Source organism: Sphaerodactylus townsendi, linkage group LG03 (assembly GCF_021028975.2).
Source record: "Sphaerodactylus townsendi isolate TG3544 linkage group LG03, MPM_Stown_v2.3, whole genome shotgun sequence".
Lineage (NCBI taxonomy): Eukaryota > Metazoa > Chordata > Lepidosauria > Squamata > Sphaerodactylidae > Sphaerodactylus > Sphaerodactylus townsendi.
In genome coordinates this window covers 125,920,885-125,940,016 of record NC_059427.1, presented here as the reverse complement: position 1 = coordinate 125,940,016, position 19,132 = coordinate 125,920,885, and the positions used below count along the sequence as shown (strand labels likewise).

The following is a 19,132-nucleotide window of genomic DNA, read 5'->3' as shown; positions in this document are numbered from 1 at the left end:
GCCCTGCCGGGGAGGCCAGTCTCCGTCACGTGTGCTCGAGGGGTGGGAAGGAACTTGCTGAGTAGCGGCAGGAGCCTCGCGGGTCTTGCAGCGGCTGCCGCGCCGGGCTCCGGTTGGGAACATGGAGGAAGAGGACGAGAGCGGCTACGGTGAGCGGGCGAATGAATTAAAATGCGTGCGCGGGGGTGGGATCCGGGGCCGGTGGCCGGGAAGTGGGAGTGGCCCCTCGGGTGCACCCAGCTAGCTGTCCTTCGGCTGTATTGCAGTAGGGATCAAACTGCCCTATACATCCCCACAAAAAGAATTGGGGAAAAAAATATGGGGTTTTTTTCGGTGGGGGTGGTTGCATCCTGGGTTTCAAAGAAGAAGGGAAAGTGCTGAATGGTGTGTCCATACTTAGAGATAGACAGCTGTTTGCCCCTAAGGAAGACGGGGTTTGGCTTCAGTCGGCTCTTCTGCAGGGTCGTGGGTGCTGGGCCCTGCTGGCATGTAGGAAGTACGGCGCTGGGGTGGGGCGAAGGTTGGGTTGGGGGTCGTGGAGGGTGTCGGCTGCAGCTGCTGCGAGGCGACCCTGTTCAGCCATGCTGCTGGGAGCAGTTGCCCCATTGCCAGAAGGGAGCTTTCTGGACAGCTGTTGTTCTGGGTGGTCACAGGGCAAGGACAGCTGTTCCATTTCTGGGGGAAGGGGGAGTCACGGGTGGAGTTGATTAGAGCGCCTTTTGGCAGAATCAGTTCAGGGAATTGCAGCGTTTTGTGGGTAGGGGGGAAAGGGGCTACGTGGTAGGCGGGGGTGGGTGGTGCGTGAGCGGGCTGGGCACTGAGGAGAGGGTTAATGAGAGGCAGCTGGGCTGTGTGCCTGGACTGGGGACTTTCTGCAGGCGCTTATCCACTGGACTGTGCAGGGATGCAAGCTGCGTAGAGAAGCGTAAAACTCTTCCTGCGGAGGAGGGAGCAACGGGGGATGCCTGAAGGGCAGCAACAGCTGCGTGGGTCGTTGATGCCCTCCTCCTCCTCCTCCCTTCCCCAGGCTGCCCAGGAGCTGCTTGTGTAGATGAGAGTGACCAGGGTTCCTTCTAGGGCTGAGCTCTCGCTCAAGTGTCAGATTGCTGCCTGTCTTTGGGGCTGGAGGCTTCTCCTTGGGGCTAGAATAGGCCTATTGCTGTGTTTGACGGGGCAACCAACAATCTGCGGCTCATTGCCCAGCATATCACTTTTTGCTGGCAGTGGGTGCACAGGGTGGTCTGGTGGGTGAGTTCTGGTGGAGTGGCCCGTCCACACCTTCTGTAACCTGTGAAAAAACCCTTTAGCTCCAGGTATCTGTATTCTGAAGCACCAATGGGCGCCCCTGCAATGCCCACAAAATGGCAATGTTCAGAGGGAAGAAGAAGAGTTGGATTTATATCCCCCCTTTCTCTCCTGCGAGGAGACTTAATGGGGCTTGCAGACTCCTTTCCCTTCCCCCCTCACAACAAACACCCTGTGAGGTAGGTGGGGCTGAGAGAGCTCCGAAGAACTGTGATTAGCCCAAGGTCACCCAACTGGCATGTGTTGGAGTGCACAAGCTAATCTAGTTATCCATATAAGCCTCCACAGCTCAAGTGGCAGAACAGGGAATCAAACCCAGTTCTCCATATTAGAGTGCACCTGCTCTTAACCGCTACACCACGTTGACTCAGGGAAGAGAATGGAATCAGTAGACCCAAACATGGAAGATTAAAGTTCTTATGCAGGCAGATTTCTTGAATCCTTCACATACAAGGGGTTGGAAAAAAATTCAGAAATACTGTTATTGACACAACAAACAAATACAAGAAAGACTCAGTTTCTAAGCATTGGACTACATCTGACAAAGCAAACTCTGGCTTGTGAAAGCTTGTGCCATAATAATTTCACTCATCCGAAAGAGTTCTTCTTTTCTCTGAGAAGTTGGCCCTGAAGGAATGAGTAAGATACTGCTGTATTTATGACCAAATTCTCTGTTGCTTTCCATTGCTACATAGTCTGGGCATGTTAGGCAGGTTACTACAGCATGTTTTGTTCAGAATCAAAGAGCTCTGCTTCATCTTGAGGAGGAGGAGAAAGGGTATAAATCTCTATATTGATTCAAGATATGTGTTTGTCAGAATAGTTCCAAAGGCATGTAAACGTTTCATTTGGCTCTCTTGCTCAGTGGCTGCCACAATATGGGCTGAAAGCAGTTTTCTTGTTATAAGTGAAGAAGCTGACTGAATAAGTCATAAGTGAAGAAGCTGACTGTAACCCCCCCCCCCCCCCATCAAACAGTCAGTTGTCATTTGTTTACTCAGCTTACATCTTAGGAGATTTCAACTGAGGAAATCCCCCTCCTGCTCAAAACATTTCTCTTTTGTGCTGCTCCCCAATCTGGGTAAATTCTCCAATTTTGGGAGCCTCTCTGCAGTGCTGTTGCACCAAGAAGATGCATTAATATGTATGACCCAGTTATGGAGTTAGAGAGGCTTCCCCCGATGGAACTGGGAACTCAGCCTCGGTTTAGCAGCTGTGACGCATGCTTGGGGTGGTAGACTTGCTCAATTTATTCCTTCTCTTGCATATCCTGTTGTGAAAATGACACTCTGGGCTTTCTTTGCTCAATAAGACCTCTGGGACCAGATGCCCTTTGATGTTTCTGTGCTGCAACGGTGCATGGATTTGGCGCATGTTACCTTTGAACCTTGGTTGGTTTGAACGCAACAATGTTTAATCACAGAGACCCCATGCCGATGATGAAAACCATAGCTGTAAGTTATGCTTGAGAAGCAAGAAGCGCTTTCCAGTGGCCTGTGTGTACATCCCTGCCATCAACGTTCTTACTGCTGGTATGGCTGGGTGAATATTCTAGCTCTGTTGGTTGCTTCTTACTGTGATTCCCCAAAAGTCTGGTGTACGTGGGATGATACTAAGCTACGATGAATGCAGCTGCTTTCTCATCGATGAGTACTGGATTAAACATACAGCAATAATCTCCCTTTCAGGCAAGTGGCAGGCTGCCCTGCTCGACTCATCGTATTGTGTGGGCCTGTGTGGTCTGCCCTCTGCACTGAGAGAATGCAGCCCGGTCACATGAAGGAGTCCTACATTTCCACCAGCTGAAGTGACAGGGACAGCAGTGGCTCCAGGGACAGATGTGCCCCACCACCACCACCCTCTTCCCCAATTTTAGTCAGAAGCTCCCAGGATGGGCTGGAGGATTAAGACTTTCTGAAGCACAGCTGTCTTGTGGTTTTCACTAAGGGTTGGCTGCGTTTATGCTGGTTAATGTGTTTGGATTCATGTCTTCTATAAAACAATTTGTATTATGCTGCGTCGGTGGTGGCACAGGAGCAGAAAGTTGGAAAATAGTTTTTTAGTTGCCTGAGCTATCAGGTGGTTGGGATTTTAACAGTTTTCATCTTAGACATCACATTTCTATTTCAATAACCGCAAGATTTGTCTGTGCCTTTAGCATAGTACAGCTCAGAACTTTTAGTTCAGAGTTTAAAAAAAAACTCTGTGTAGAATGGGTGGTTAAGTTCAAGCTTGTATAATTTGATGTTGATATCTGTATTTTATATTTTAGTGCGTTATATTTAAAATTCTTATATTTGGTTTGCACTTTAATTTTAAGTACATAATTTAAAAATTAAGATTCTTTACTACCATCCAGGAAATAAAGAGATATCTTAAAGGAAGATGGGAGGGTAAAGCTCAGTTTTACTGTTATGGAGTTTAGTACAACTTGTTCGTTGATTGATTTCATAAACTCAAATAGCATAGCTAGTATTTTAATTAGCAGTCTTGAAAATACCAGCAAATTTGGAGAAATTAGTTTTTGTCTTTGTCTGCAGTTGTCTGTACTGTATTTTGGATTCTGCTTGTATATTTCTGGCCCAAGGCAAATAAATGAAATTCTCAGACACCTGTTTTGTTTTTCTTTTAATTCTCAAACTGCCTTGGTTATCCATAAAAAAACTGGGAAAGATGGAAGAAAATTCAAGCCTTTGGAGTTCTGAGCTAGACCTATATTGAACAGGAAATACTTGAGTGTGTGCCCTTTTTTTTCCTTTCCCGTATTTCTCACTTTTAAATTTACCACATAGTTTCCAAAATTTGTCTGTTACAGATCACAAATGTAATCTCCCAACTCTGTCCTTTTAGGACAGGGGTAGGGAACCTGCGGCTCGAGAGCCGCATGCGGCTCTACTGCCCTTGCACTGTGGCTCCATGAGGCAGTAGGGCAGGCGCACCAACTGCCCACAGTCGGCTGGGCCGCGCCGCAGGCTTCCCCTCTCATCTGCCCCGTTGGAGTGGGGCGGGCGCTTTCCTGGCAGCTGGCGAGGCTGAGCCGCTGGCTTCATCCTTGCCCACCCTGCAGGCAGCAGGGCGGGCACATCCATGCGCTTCTCAGAATGAGCGGAGTAAAAGGTAACCCCCCCCTATATATATAGTGTTATCTTTATTTTAAATGTCAAAAATTATTTGCGGCTCCAAGTGTTTTCTTTTCCCGTGGAAAACGGGTCCAAATGGCTCTTTGAGTGTTAAAGGTTCCCTACCCGTGTTTTAGGACAACACTGAGTACTGTAACCTTGTGGGAGCAAGGGGCTGTCTCTGCTATGCTGGCCTATTTGTTTACAGGGCAGCTAAATTTATCCAGATTTGCATGGGAGTTGTCAGGTTGTTCCAGATAGAAAGGAAGCAAAGGGCTTTCTTGTCAATGGATGTAATTTTCCTATGATAGAAAGAATCTGTCCAAGAAAGCCTTTGAAGGGTATCTCTGGAATCTCTGTTTCTATCAATTGTATCCAGCAATCATTTAGGAACAGTGAGTGGAAATAGTTCAGTTGTGCTGCGATTTGGGCACATGAAACTGCTGAGAAAATTTCTGCCACTTTGAACCCTATTCAGAAAGCAAGCTCAGAAACTGTTAGCAAATTGGCTCTTCTGCCCTATCCGGTGTGACATCTGAGAACAGAGAGAGAGAAAGACTGCTGTGCATGCACTCATGTTTTGAATGCCACATCCTCTGTAGTACGTCTTTCCTCATAACTAGGCTGTTGCCACACATCTCAGTTCCTCTTCTTGAGGGTCATGTGTTCTCAGCTCACCTCTCTATGTTTGACTTCACTTCCTTCCGCCAGTTTTATCTGGACTAACCCCCTTCCTGCATTGTTCATACTGTGTTCTCTATCCATAAAATTGGAGAGAGCTAGGACCATGCTGTTTCTTTTCTTTTTTAAAAAAGATGTGCATAGTACATGTGCCCTCTTAAACTTAGCTTTGTTTTTAGACACACAATTTTCTGGACTCTGCTGCTTTGCACTGGCAACACCGTCTCTCTCCACCTAGGCTTGTGGGGGTATATTTCACAAAGCTTCACTCTGTTTTGAGGGGTTTGCTTCTAACTGGCATATCCTCCTATGCTGGTCTGATACTGAAATTTTTAAGTCTGTGATGCCAACAAGGCCAAAGCTAGGCTTGTGTATCATCGACATGCTATAGCTACACACAGAAGTTGCCTGTGATGTATGTAAGTTCAGTGATGGTGCCACGGATTGGCTGTTAAATGCAGAAGTGGCAAAGTAGTGCTACTGGGCAGCAATGGGGTGAGGCAGACAAACTTCTCAAATGGCTCTAAACGCTGTCAGTAACTATTTCAATTTTTCTCAGAGCCTCATGGGAAAACAGGCTGTTGTTGATGCTTCTGGCCATGTTGCCATAGGCATGTTGTTACTGCTAACAAGGGAATATTGTTGCACATTTTCACTTCGTGGAGTTGGTCTAGCACAGGGGTCTGCAACCTGCGGCTCTCCAGATGTTCATGGACTACAAATCCCATCATCCCCTGCCAGCATGGCCAATTGTAGTCCATAAACATCTGGAGAGCCGGAGGTTGCAGACCCCTGGTCTAGTAGTTGTCTTTGAAAGAGTTCTCTCAGGTTAATGACAGGAAGCGCTGAATGATGCTGTGGAACCAGCAGGTGGCGCTCTTTCCTTTAAGTCCTATTTCTAGCAGGACATTAGTGTCTGAATTGAAGTGAGATTCAATGGTCAATTTCCAGTTGTCCTGCGTGTTTCCAGACCAGTAGAGGGGTATTCTTCTCTTGCTGTCCTTTGCAATTATTCTGAGGCCGTCCAAGGGCCATACTTTGGTTCTGTTGACCCAAACTGTTTGACAGTTCCATCTGCCTAAGGAAGGTGAAATGACCATCCCTGAGAGTCATGGGATCTGCGGAGACTGTTGTAGTGATGCAGAAAGGGATTCTTGGATTTTACATGACCAGAATGAAGACTTTACTTAGTGACACTGGTGGTTTGTCACTTGGTGACTTGAGTGCAGAACAGAAGTGCTGTCCTGCAAATTACAGAAGAAGAAGAGTTTGAATTTATACTCTGCCTTTCTGTCCTATTAGGAGAGAAGAAGAGTTTGGATTTATACGCCCCTTCCTGTCCTCCAAGGAGACTTATGGGGGCTTACATAATCCTTTTTCTTCCTCTCCCCACATCAGGTACCTCATTCGCTTATCATCTGTTTTGGCTTTGGGGGGGGAGGGGGGATAAAGTAAGTGAAAGTCGCCATCTCTTTTTGAGCTTTAATACTGTTTTAAATTATTTATACTGTTTTAAATTATTTATTAACATTGTCTCTGTTTTATTGTAATAGTTTCCATTGTTGCTGCTGCCCTGAGCCCTTCGGGGGTAGGGCGGGGTATGAATCTAAGTAATAAATAAATAGGTGGGGCTGAGAGAGTTCCAAAGAACTCTGACTAGCCCAAGGTCACCCAGCAGGCTTCATGTGCGGGAGTAGAGAAACAAATTCAGTTCACTAGAGAAGAGTCTGCTGGTCCTGTGGAGGAGTGGGGAATCAAACCCGGTTCTCCAGATGAGAGTCCATGGCTCTTAACCACTATACCAAGCTGAGTTTGACCATCTCTTTATAGTTTTTGTTTTTCAGGGGAGATGCAAAATTTAAATTTTTTTGACTATCCAGGTCAGACAGCAGAGGTAATTTATGGGGGACCAATGGTTATAGGGTATTGTGAGGTACAGATACTTTATTCTTGTATGGTTAGAAAGTACCTTGAAGAACTCTGGGTTTGACCTATGGGTGAGATCATCATGTTTGCAAACATTTATAGGTAACTGTAAAAGATGGGATTTAAAAACATTAAAATAATTGTGATGTTTAAGCGTTGGTGTGAGATTCCTAAAAGCCAGACTGATGTGCGCAGCCTTTCCTCTCTGTGGAGCAACATTGTAAATACGCTGTCCCGTGGGAGCTGGTTACTCACAGTGAATTGGCAGTTTTGTGGGTACAAGTCACTTCGGAACAAGATCTACTTGCCTGGGTCAGCAGATTCACAACGGAACTTGCTCAGAAAAACAAACAGATGTGCATATGGCATGCTCGGGGGGGGGGGGGGGTGGTTAGTTGTGCTGATGGAATGTTGCTGAGGATGCAACTTCTGTCTTTTGATTTTGATCACAGGGAGCTGAATTGGTGTAGCACTGTGCATGTAACAAGCTGTTTCTTGATCATCGAGGGATGTGGTGAACATGAGTTTTGCATACCATTTTTCTTTCCTTTGAGGCCTCAGTTGATTGCCTGTACCCTTCACTGAACAATACTTGAGGAGCCTTCCATTTCCTCTCACATCTGATATTGCACCATCTTCCAGTACAATATTGCTAAATTTGGGTATTCTTCACTTCAGGGGAAGTTGCAGTTCTTCGTACTAAATCTAAGCAAATGGCTGAAGTCTTGGAAAATGTATGTGCATGTAGATAAGTCTTAGGAAGTCTCTTTGAGGTAATTGGTGTCCTGAATTTTTACTAAAACTCAGTTTTGCTGTTAGCAAAAGTTTGAATGTCTTTACTTCTCCCATTCTTTTTTTTTTTTTTTTACTAAAAAGCAATCTTCTCACACCCATGGTGGTAGAAGAAAAAATATTGACACTTGCCGTGGCTAAATCATAGTAGTGCCTAGGATCATGGTGAGTTGAAAGGAGGATTGTACTTGGAGAGTAAGGCATTTCCAGTGTTGCATTTCCCTTTTTCTCTGGTCTGGGGCACAGAAAAGAAGAAGAGTTTGCATTTATATCCTCCCTTTCTCTCCTGTAAGGAGACTCAAAGGGGCTTACAATCTCCTATCCCTCCCGCCCCACACAACAACAAACACCCAGTGAGGTGGGTGGGGCTGAGAGACCTCCAAAGAACTGTGACTAGCCCAAGGTCACCCAGCTGGCATGTGTTGGACTGCACAAGCTAATCTAGTTCACCAGATAAGCCTCCACGGCTCAAGTGGCAGAGCGGGGACTCAAACTTCAGATGAGGGTGCACCTGCTCTTAACCACTACACCGCGGGGGTGAGCCTTACACAATTAACTATACTCCACCAGTCTACCAGTAGCACGTTGCTCTGAAGAATTCAGATTCTGCAAATGACACAAATGGAAAAAAACATGAGTAAAGGTAATTCACCCCTCTGTGAAATATATTGTCCTAACAAATCAGATAGAAGCTACAGGGTAGGCTTGTATTAAAATGACTACATTTGGGCTGGCTAGCCCTATTGGAAGCCCTAGAGAGCCAGCAATAGGTGTTCTTAAAGGACTGCTGTTTCATTCAGAGCGATTGTGGATGCCCTGCTCTCTGTGCCTATGTCTTCTGAAACAGGGTGGGAGGTCACTTCAGACAGAGCCTCCTCTACAGTGGCACCTTGATAGTGGGAATCTATCCCCATAGTTATTCACTTGGCACAGAGTCTGTTATGCCTTTGTTGCATGCTTTTGAGCCATCCCCTCTGTTGAGTTTTTTTCTCTTTAGTGGAGCATACTCTTTTGTGGATGAGAGCAGGGGTCAGAGCTTCAGGCACATGTGCCAACAGCACACCAGACCATTTTGTTTGGCACCCTTGGCAAGATCACTGTTCAGGCGTCCAAATAAGAGCTGATTTCTAAGCTCTGCTTTTCTCTACCTTAAGGTGTGTCGGAGTGGCTTACAATCACCTTCCCTCCCACCCCCACAACAGGCAGATCACTCAGCAGGCTTCATGTGGAGGAATGAGAAATCGAACCCAGCTCATTAGAGTCCACTGCTCGGCTCTCACAGCGCTGGTACTGGCAGCACTGCTGGAGGCAGTGGTGCTGGAAAAAGCAGCAAGCGGGACTTATGCTCCTCCCAGACCTGCACAAGCCACCAGTTGAGTCCAAGGCAGATTGCTAACTTGTGGACAGTTCTGCTGAGGCTTGACTGGGTCTGACTATGTGTCTAAGTACAACACTTGCCCCCTCCCCCCCCAAAAATATTATTTGCTGGCACACCAACACCTCCACTGCATTTTTTCCCCATGACTTTGGCCATGGTAGCCCACTTGATTAGATGCATGATATCAGACCTAGGGGGCTGTAATCCAGAGTCATTGAGGCCAGAATAAACATTCGTTTATCTTTGTTAATCTTTGCAAGATTCCTTTTGTTTCTTCTTACAGCCATCCAGCATTCCCTGCGACAGACTGGAAGTTAAGCGTGTTTTCTGCACATCACAGAAGTCTCCCCTGTGCTGAATTTATGGTGCCTCCTTTTCTTCCCCACTCTGAGCACTGAACATCGGTGCTGATCAAGGTGGGAGGAGGCAATTTTGTGAAGGCCTTCAACTTGCATGACGGAGGAGTGGGAAATTGTATGAAGAGTTAGTTGCTTCCTACTTTGCTGGGGATTTTACCTTTCTATTTCTCTGGCTCCCCAAATACTAGTCTCTCCCCTCCCCCCCCATCCAGGGAGGTGGGTGTTTCCTGGTCTCGGCCTGAAGCAGATTGGTCGTGGCATTAATCCTGCCCTGTGGAGGATTACCAGTCCCCAGGATTAAAGGATTTCTGTACAAAGAACTGGGGAGGGACAGGAGGTTGGGGTCTGCGTGAGAACTGGGAAGGGGTGAGTGACTGACTGGTAGAAGCAGAAAGGCTCTAATGCTGCACATGTTCTTACTGGCGAAGGAGAATGCATTGCCTCTCTCCAGAGGTGGGAGGGCAACCAAGCCAGCCTCAAGGGAAGCTCTTACACCACTAACTGGAGATGGAGCTAAACCTTGTGGAGCAATGCATCTGAGGTCTCCCCAGCCACATGTTTTGCTCATGGATGCTAATCTGGTGGGAGAATATATAGAGAAGAGACTAGAATGTTTGTGAGGGAATGCTTAACCTTCTGTCCCTGTCTCAGTTCCCCCCCCCCCCCTCCGTCCCCATCCCCTGTAGCATATAATCCTCTTTCCCAGGAGTCCGGTAATGTTTCTGTTTTGATGCGAGTCTCCTCTGCAAACATTTTTCATTAGATAACAGTGGTGAGTTTCTTTAACGGCTTCCAACCAATCAAACACAACCAGAGCATTCGGCCAGGATTGCTTCGGTTAGTATTGCAGCTCTAAAATCATTGTCTAAATATCCTGCATCAGCTCTCGCAAGCTGAATAATGAGAGCTGCCGAGCAAAGAGTGCATGCTTTGGACTTCTATAATCAGTCGCTTAAAGAGGACTCCGGAGGATATGTACTCGGGAAGCCACTGAAATGATAAAGGAACAGGAGAACTACCAGACTCCTTTGTATTTGGACATTTGCGTACAGTTTTATAATTCTGTAATCTTTTTAAAGGTTATATGAAAAGGGGATTATATACTACGTTTATGCAGTCATGCTTTGTAGCATTTGCGTTCTACCACATGTGTAACCGCTGTCTATCGTTTGTAATTAACCTTTTTCTCCATGCATATATTGTGTTCTGCAGATGTGCCACCCAGAGGATTCTTAAATGATTTTCTCCTGGTTGGGTTCCAAAATGAAGTAAATTGTGGGGTGAGGGTGGGGGGCATGGTAGAGGTTTATAAAATCATGCATGGGATGGAGAGAGTGGACAGAGAGAGCTGCTCACTGTCACCCAAAATATTGGAACTCAGGAGCATCCAATGACGTTGATGGGAAGTAGATTCAGGGTAGACAAAAAGCAAATGCTACTTTACACTAAATGAGTTATTAAAATGTGGAATTCACTGCCAGTGGATGTAGTGATGGCGACCGGGATAGACAGCTTTAAAGAAAAACCTTGACCGCATTATGGAGGATAGGCCTGTCAGTGACTACTACCATGGTGACTGAAGGGAACCTCCATGTTCAGAGGCAGTGTCGTGTAGTGGCTAAGAGCAGATGAACTCTAATCTGGTGAACTGGATTTGTTTCTCTGCTCCTACACATGAAGTCTGCTGGGTGACCTTGTCAGAACTGTAAGCAGGAGAGAAAGGTGGGGTGTAAATTGAAATTTCTCTTCTAAATGTCTGAATACCAGTAGCAGGAGGACGCTTCGGGGAAAGCCTCAGCCTCTATGCCGTGTTGTTGGCCCTTCAAAGCAACTTGTTGACTGTAGGATGCTGGACTAAACAGGCTACTGATCTAATCCAGCAGGGATTTGTAATGAAATATCAGCAGGCATTGGACAAATAATGATCCTACCCTTTCCCATTTCATTCTGTGTTGGCAATAAGAGCATAGTAATGTGTGTTTGACAAAACAATGTGTAATTCTATTGTTTAACCATCCTGAATGACACCATGCCCACTCCGGCTTTCCTGGGAATTGTATCTCAGTATGGTATTAAAACTCTCACTTCCCAGGTTCTTTGGACAGGTAGATATACCTTTTAGTTAGGTTTCAAATCCGTTTGCCTATGTAATAAAGACGCACTGCAAAGGTAAAGTTTTGGAATTTTATTTCCAGGGCTTGATTGTTCATTGACTGTTTCATCTGTGGCAGCATGGTGTAGTAGTTAAAAGAAGCAGACTCTTAATCTGGAGAATGAGGGTTGTTTCCCCATTTCTCTGCATGAAGCCTGTTGAGTGGCCTTGGGCTTGTTGAGTGGCCTTGGGCTTGTCACAGTTCTTGCAGAACTTTCTTATCCCCATCTACCTCACAAGATATTTGTTGTTGGGCATAGGAAGGGAAGGAGTTTGTAAGCCACTTTGAGACTCTTTACAGTAGGGGAAAGTGGAGTATAAATACCAACTCTTTTTCTACCTGTTTTCTTGTTGTGTAGCTTTTTGGGTAAATAGCCATGTGTCACTCTTTAAACGGCAGGGACAGCCACACACCTTTGTAAGAGTACGTGCTCCCAGTCGTAAAGTACTTAAAAATTACTGTCAAATTGTAGGACTTGAAGTCTTGATCAATGTTTCTCCAGGTAACCAATGTCATCTTAGAAGTAGTGCTCCAGAATGGTATCTATCTACAGTGTTTTACAGGTTGTGAGGATACTTTTAAACATCTGGGAGTAGGAGTATCCTATCAAATAATAGTTCACTGAGGGCAATCTCTTTCACTATGCTTATGTAACATGTTCTTTGGTTTTCTCATCTAGTTTATGTGTGATACAAGGTGCTGTCAGTTCAGATCCAAGTAATGCTTTGAAAGTTGTATGTCAAGGTGAATAATTTTGAAGGAGCTGTCACGTTAGTCTATTATTGCAACAAAAATAAAATAAAAATAAAGGTTGTCTTAGAAAACCACACCCATTACAAATGAAAACTAGTTTAGCATACCTAGCAAATGGCATCTGCATTTATATTGATTAGATTTGGATTTTATATATTCACATTTCTGCATTTCATGGGCCACTTAACCCTCCTGTGTGTTTTTGCTCCCTGTTCTTTCTTAAAGTGTTTGCTTTATAAGAATCTACACAATATCTGTGAAAGCCGGTTCTATTTCAAATAAAATATTATTAGTCTTTAAGGTGCTACAAGACATGTGGAGTCCAGCCTATGGACTTTCTCCCGTTGCTGTGGCACTCTAATGGAATTGCTGACCTTCCCATATTGCTCTTATGGGTCTAGATTAGTGATGGCGAACCTTTTTGAAATTAAGTGCCCAAATTGCAACCCAAACCCCACTTATTTATCGTAACGTACCAACCCAGCAATTTAACCTGAATGCTGAGGTTTTAGTTTAGAAAAAACAGGTTGGCTCCCTCTTCCTCTGCCCCACCCACTCGAGTAGGGGCCAGCATGGTCTAGCCTCCAGCAAGTCCCGCGCGCACCGCTCTGTGCCTCTCTAGCATCTCTGCCTCCTTTGCCCCCCCCCCCCCCCCGGGCAGCAGCCACCCGGAGCACAGGCACCAGGCCCGCCAGCCGAGTCCTCCCTTCTCACCGCGATGCACACACGTAGTGCTCAGTGGCCCAGGCCAGCATAGATGTATGTGTGTGTGATTTTCCGTCCCCCACATGACGAACTCTGTGTGTGCGTGCCCACAGAGAGGGCTCCGAGGTTCACCATCACTGGTCTAGATTTTTATTTTGGTCTGTGCTGTGGCACCTGAAGGGCAAACTTCAGTTCTCATTATGTTTACACAGTCTTGGTTCCCAGTTCTGGGCCAACAGTGCTTGTCCCAGGTCTTCATGTTGGGCTACTGAATGTGCAGTTTAAAGCCCAAGCCAGCTGCTCATTAAGTTCTGGCTGCTCGTTAGGGCCGTCCTGCCACTCCTTGGAGCGATCTCTTCTTTCTCTCCCTCCCCCCGGTTTCTTGGTGGCTGAAGTCATTATAGACTCCCTGAGCTCTGCTTCTGAGGCTAATCCGCAGAATGGGAGCCCTTGTTACCTGTGGTCTGTTGGGGAGCATCTGCTCCAGCAGCCCGGGCAAAATTGTCAAGACAGGCAGGTCTAGCCCTCTTTAAAAAGCCTTTTTTCTAGTTGTGCCCTCTCTAAAGCATGTGTGTAGGTCGGGTAAAGAGGATAATCCAAATATCTGCTGCCCTTATTTCAAGTAGCATCTGCTAGACGTTTAAAACTTGTTCCAAAGGAGGGGAATTGCTATCCTGCGGTGCTGAGCTGCTTCTGTCAGGGAGACTGTGACTTATTAGGGTGACTATCACCAGCAGTGATGCCAGCTGAGTGAGGGCTCATCAGACAAGAAGGGGGAAGAATGCCATGGGTGCTGAAATGCGTGCTGCAACTCCATTCTCTCCCTATTTGCAGTGGTTTTGTTTGTGCAGTTCGACAGATGAGCTTGGTGGGGGCTTCAAATTCCTGGTTGAGTAACTGGCAGGAAAAGGTGTGTATTTCTTGGAAGAAACTCCTTTTGACACTTGTATTGCATGCTTTAAAAGAGATGAAGACGTAGTGTTCCAAAACTTAAATGATAATCCATGAGGGGTTTTCCAGCTGAGCTGTGGGCCTTTCTGAAGTGCATGAGGCTGATTTCAAGGGAAATGCTAGATTTTTTTTTAAACTGGATGTCACTTCCCTTTCTTGCTTCGCTATGCTACTCCCTCCCTTTCTCCATCTTGCAAAGAGGCATTTTCTTTTCTTTTTTAAAAAAAAGTAAAATTGTGCACCACTACTGTCTTCTCACTATTATTTATGTCCAATAGCGTGTAGCTAGCACCATAAAAGGGAAGTGCAAAATTACCTAATTCTCAGCTACCAACCAACATGATAATGCATAAACTGGTGGGGGGGGGGGGTTAAGTCCTTGTGTTAAAGGTATTAATTGTCAAAGTCTTGAGTTAGTTAATTTGTGAACAATTGTTTAATACTTTCCTAGTTGGTTGAGCATCAGATTGGAATTGTATGTGAAGGAAATTATTTGATTAGTTTTGTGTTTTGTGCTAATCTTTCATTACAAGCTCAACAGACCCAAAGTTTAATAAAGTGGTACAAAAGTGTGATATCTTTAGACTTCCTCTTTTAAACAGTTTGAATTTTAGCTATCCTTGCAGGAATTCCCCTATAGATGAGGAATCTAGAGGCCACGTCTTCTATTTTTTGGATTTTTTCAGATTGAGAGTGCTTGGTCTGTAAGTTTTAGAATGAATGCTCTATAGTGTTGTCAATACCAGCTCAAGGATTCTGCAGGAGCTGGTCATGGACAGCAGTGATCACGTAGAAGAGTGAGGGCCACTGTTCATAAAGTTGTAAAGGCTGTATGTTACCTTCATCCTCACTGCATTCTGTTCTGGCATCTGTTGACTGATAGGAACAAATCCCATGGTTGAGAAAGCCATTGTGTGCACTATCTTTAAGACAGGAAGAGACCGATGTTGCTGCCTACCTAATGCAGTCTTGTTCCAATGTTTAGTAGCCATCCTGGGATATGCGGAGGAATACCTCTCTACGAGGATATACGCTTACATTTGTACAGCTAAGCTTGCCACTTCTCCCTGTAGACATATAATACCTTTCTAATACCTTTATGAGGACAAATCCATGTCATACCTTTATAAGGACAACCCCAAAGTCACATAAGCATGCACGTTTTCAAGATCTGCAGAACTCATCATTGGCTCAGAAGTTACTAAAGAAAAATAGCAGATTTTAAGCAGATTGTTCAGGTCCTAGTGTTCAGAAGACTTTCTCTTGCCAGTGTGTGGTGGATTGGCTGGCAGGTGAAGAATCAAGTTCAGGTTGCTGCAGAGCAGGGCCATAAAAACAAAAGGTAATAATAATAAAAAAGTCCACAGCGACAATACCTCCCCCACAAGTCTCTAACACGCACACATCCCTTATCCGGTGAGACTCAAGTCTGTTTTTTGGAAGAGCAGAAATTGTTTGAGAGTCATTGTGTGCAGGTGTTGGATTTGTGATGAATTTATTTCCCTCTGCACCTGCTTTTTTCATTTTCTAGTCAATGTGGTACCACTGAGCTGCTGATGTTTCTGAAGGCAATAGCTTCTTGCAGTCTCTGGGGAAAGAGAAGCGAGGTGTGGGAGTGGGTGGCACAGCAAGCAGATGTGCTCCTGTACAGCCTGATCTGGAGTCAAGATGCTGTCCACAAATTCTCCAGATTGTGCAAGAATCAGCCCCCAAGCATCATCAAATAATGTGATTTTTTTGCAGTATCCAGCACACAGGTCCCATACGTGGCTTCTCTGTAGTCCTGATTCTGGTTTCTTCGCTTTCCCTAAACCCTTTGGTTTGGTTTGTCCCGTGTAACTGTACAGTAATAGGGGTTGTGTTTCCTGCCTGAATTGTGTGTTTCAGAAGAAACAACTGCTGCCACAATCTTGTCAAGGTCTAAGATTTTGCAGCCTTTGAAATGGAGCATTAGTTTCAACTTTGGAGTATTAGTCTCAACTTTGCTGGCTAGACTTCATCTTCTGGGGCTGATAAGAACTTAAATTTTAATCTTAATTTAAGCTGCTTGATGGGTATTGTGGTAGTGTTATGCCCTGTCTTGTCTAAATGGCATTGCCATGTGTGTGTGAGTGGATTGTTCTAGTGGCTTTCTCTTGAATTGATTTATTGTGTTGTATTGGTTGAAAACTGCCTCAAACAGGACTTTTGAGAGTTGACATATACATTTTCTAAATAATGAAAGGTAGTAGAAAGTCCTGTTTGTGGAGGTGTGCAGAGAATACCTCTTGTACAATTCACATCAAGTTACAAGGAAGCCAGCAACTGTGACAACGGGAGCTGCTAGCTAGACCCCTCTTTTTTTCCATCCAAGCTCTCAGCTAATGTTTCTGTTACCATGAGGACTAGAAACTTTAAAAGAGACTACCTAATCCTGCACCGGTAAAATGCCAAGTTTGCCTTTGCAGAACACAAGTTCATGCTGCCATTTGAATTTTGAATAGAAGGAGGCCAGATTCAGCTGACCAATCTTGCCTTCCTGGAGAAAGGGTCTTATCTCCCACTGCTTGAAAAAGTGGTCTTGGACCAGGTCCACCAGAAAGATCCACATGGTCCTGATTCTTATTTCAGTTTATAGAGCTGGACAGGAGGAAGCGAGAGTCCTGCTGGCTTCCTCATTCTACAGCTCCAGCCATGCTGCTTTTTTGCACTTTCCGTACACATCCACAACAGTCTTTGGCGTCTGTATACGCTATAGTGGCATACACCTTCCCTTTATGCAGTGACTGTTGCTATGCAACAGCCCAGCTTGCTAGATGCTTAAAGCTCTAATGATGCAGCCAGATAAAACCAACCTAAAAATACCCCTTGTCCAAATCTCCCCTGGGCAGCTGGGAGGAGTGGCTGGGGTGGAGCCTCGGAAGCACCTAGGAAAAAGTTCCCAAACTGAATTGCCCTGTAAGTGGCTCTGTGCGCCTCATCAGATGCACAGTACTAGTAATAATTTTCTGGCAGGGAGCTAGGATTGGCCAGCCTCAGTGCGTGGGAGCCTCTACTTCTCCTTCTGCTCCAGCCGGACTGGGGGATCCCTCGATTGGTGTCTCTCCCCTGACTCCTGCTAGGAAGAGGAAGTGGCAGCTGCTTCTTCTCGCAGAGTAGCTTGGTGCTGCAGATCTGGCCCTCCAGAGGCTCCAGCCTCCTGGCTGTGTTCTAGGCCCATTCTTTTTACCTTAAGGCTTCATCACCTGCCCACCTCTGAGAGGGCATTGTAACAAGTCGTCGATATGGGCACAGTCAGTGAGCTTTGTGCTTCCAGTTTCCAAGCCTTCCTTCTCTATCCCTCTGCCTTAGCCAGTAAGTCAGGTAAGTACTTTATGTATCCTGTTCAGGTGACACTTGCTGATGACAATAATGTTTTGAGTTACAGGCAGGGGGGGAGAGTGAATGTATGGGGGAGGGTTGTCGTTTGCGATGACCTTTCTTTCTTTCTCCTTTTTTCCTTCTCTGATGCCAAGTTCTTTTGCAGAGTGAGTCATAGCAGGAATAGTTTACTGGTGTCTCCTGAGTCATGGCTGCTGGTGGGCAGGGGTCTGGACCATGGATTTGGTGCTGTTGGCTGCATGTAGCTTCCCACTGCATCTTCCTGAGGCTCAGTGCCGGATGATTTAGCCAAGATGGTGTTTTGTCGGAGAGTTTGTAAACTCAGAAGGGGCATTGGTGATTTGGGATGGGAAGCTGGGATAGTCTGTTCTCATGTATCCACACAAATCTCTGGATTAAAAGTGCAGTGGATCTCTGGATTAAATCTCTGGATTAAAAGTGTGTTTAGTTACTGTGGGAACAAACCATTTCTTCTTCAGATTCTGTGTGAGAATTTCAAGGCTTGCATTGAATACAAACCCAGGGCCGCATTACAAGTGACATTTCTCCTACTGACACTACCTGTTATATACTTACTTCTCTATATATGTTTGTGTGTTCATTAATATTGTAAAAAAAAAAGTTCCCTAGTGTTGTCTTCACACATGAATGTGTACATTTTTTTCTTTTTCTTGCATGGGTGACTGAAATAATACTCATGGTGGAAAAAGATTGTTCTCATGCTGACTAGGTTGGGTTTCTGTCTGTGGGACTGTGGCTGTGACCTCTTGCTTGACCTCTAGGGAGAGTGCATACTCCCCAGCCTCATATGTGCCAAAATGGGCTGTGAATTCTGGCTGAGCAATTTAGATCTTGCCTTTTGGTATATGAGGGATAGGCTGAGATTATATTTAATAGAGTCTGCTTCTTGGTTCTTGAACCCTCTCCATTCTTACCCTGTTCTTTCTTTGTTTTCTTTTAAAAATGTACTAGCTAGCTCACCAGTGGGAGATGGATTGAAGTAAAATCAGTGGTGTGGTTTAAAGACATAATGGCGCCTTAGTGTTTGGAAACGTGATCTTTGGAAGATTTCTACTGGTTTCTCCCCTTGCAGACCTCCACTTTACCCCAGAGCTGGTCGTGAGGATCTGTTGGCCCACAGCAACCATATGGGGAGAGGGGGCTCAGTGGACTTCAGTGGGAGGGGAAACAGGGAAGTCCTGCTTTGTATAATCTGAAATGAGTGGCTGAGTTGCAGTAATACACAATAAAATGAACTGTACAGAGAAGATAAAAAACCAGCAGCATAATTGGGTGATCTTGTCTGAATTGTCAGTAGGAGGAAGGGTTGGTACTGCATTGTCTGACTGCATGGCAGATAGAAGTTCTGCAGGTGCAGTTTAACCAAGCATGATAATGCAGTGATCGGCGAAGCTTCATCTGATAAATGTCTGCCTGTTTGTATAGAGATTGTGCCAGTATAAATATCTGAGCAGATGGCATTGGTTATGCCTCTTGTCACACAGAAATAAAACCGGTTGGGTGGAGGAGACTGCTTTGGCTGGCTGTAGTTTTTTCGTATGTGGAAAGGAAAGATGAGAGAGAGAGAGAGAGAGAGAGAGAGAGAGAGAGAGCAGTCTACTATTAGCCACACAACCACGGCCCCTAAGA

At 45.4% G+C, this 19,132-nt stretch overlaps 1 protein-coding gene across 2 annotated transcripts in view; it reads left to right on the top strand.

Moving 5' to 3' along the window:
- CYTH1 (cytohesin 1) overlaps positions 1-19,132 on the top strand; it is a 66,021-nt gene continuing 46,889 nt past the window's right edge. The window contains exon 1 of one of the 2 annotated variants that reach the window (XM_048489641.1): positions 1-149. In XM_048489641.1, coding sequence (XP_048345598.1) covers positions 122-149 — 28 coding nt within the window. In that variant the 5' untranslated portion in view covers positions 1-121. Of the gene's footprint in view, positions 150-17,350; positions 17,465-19,132 lie in introns of those variants that run through there. The other variant, XM_048489640.1, reaches the window with a different exon arrangement.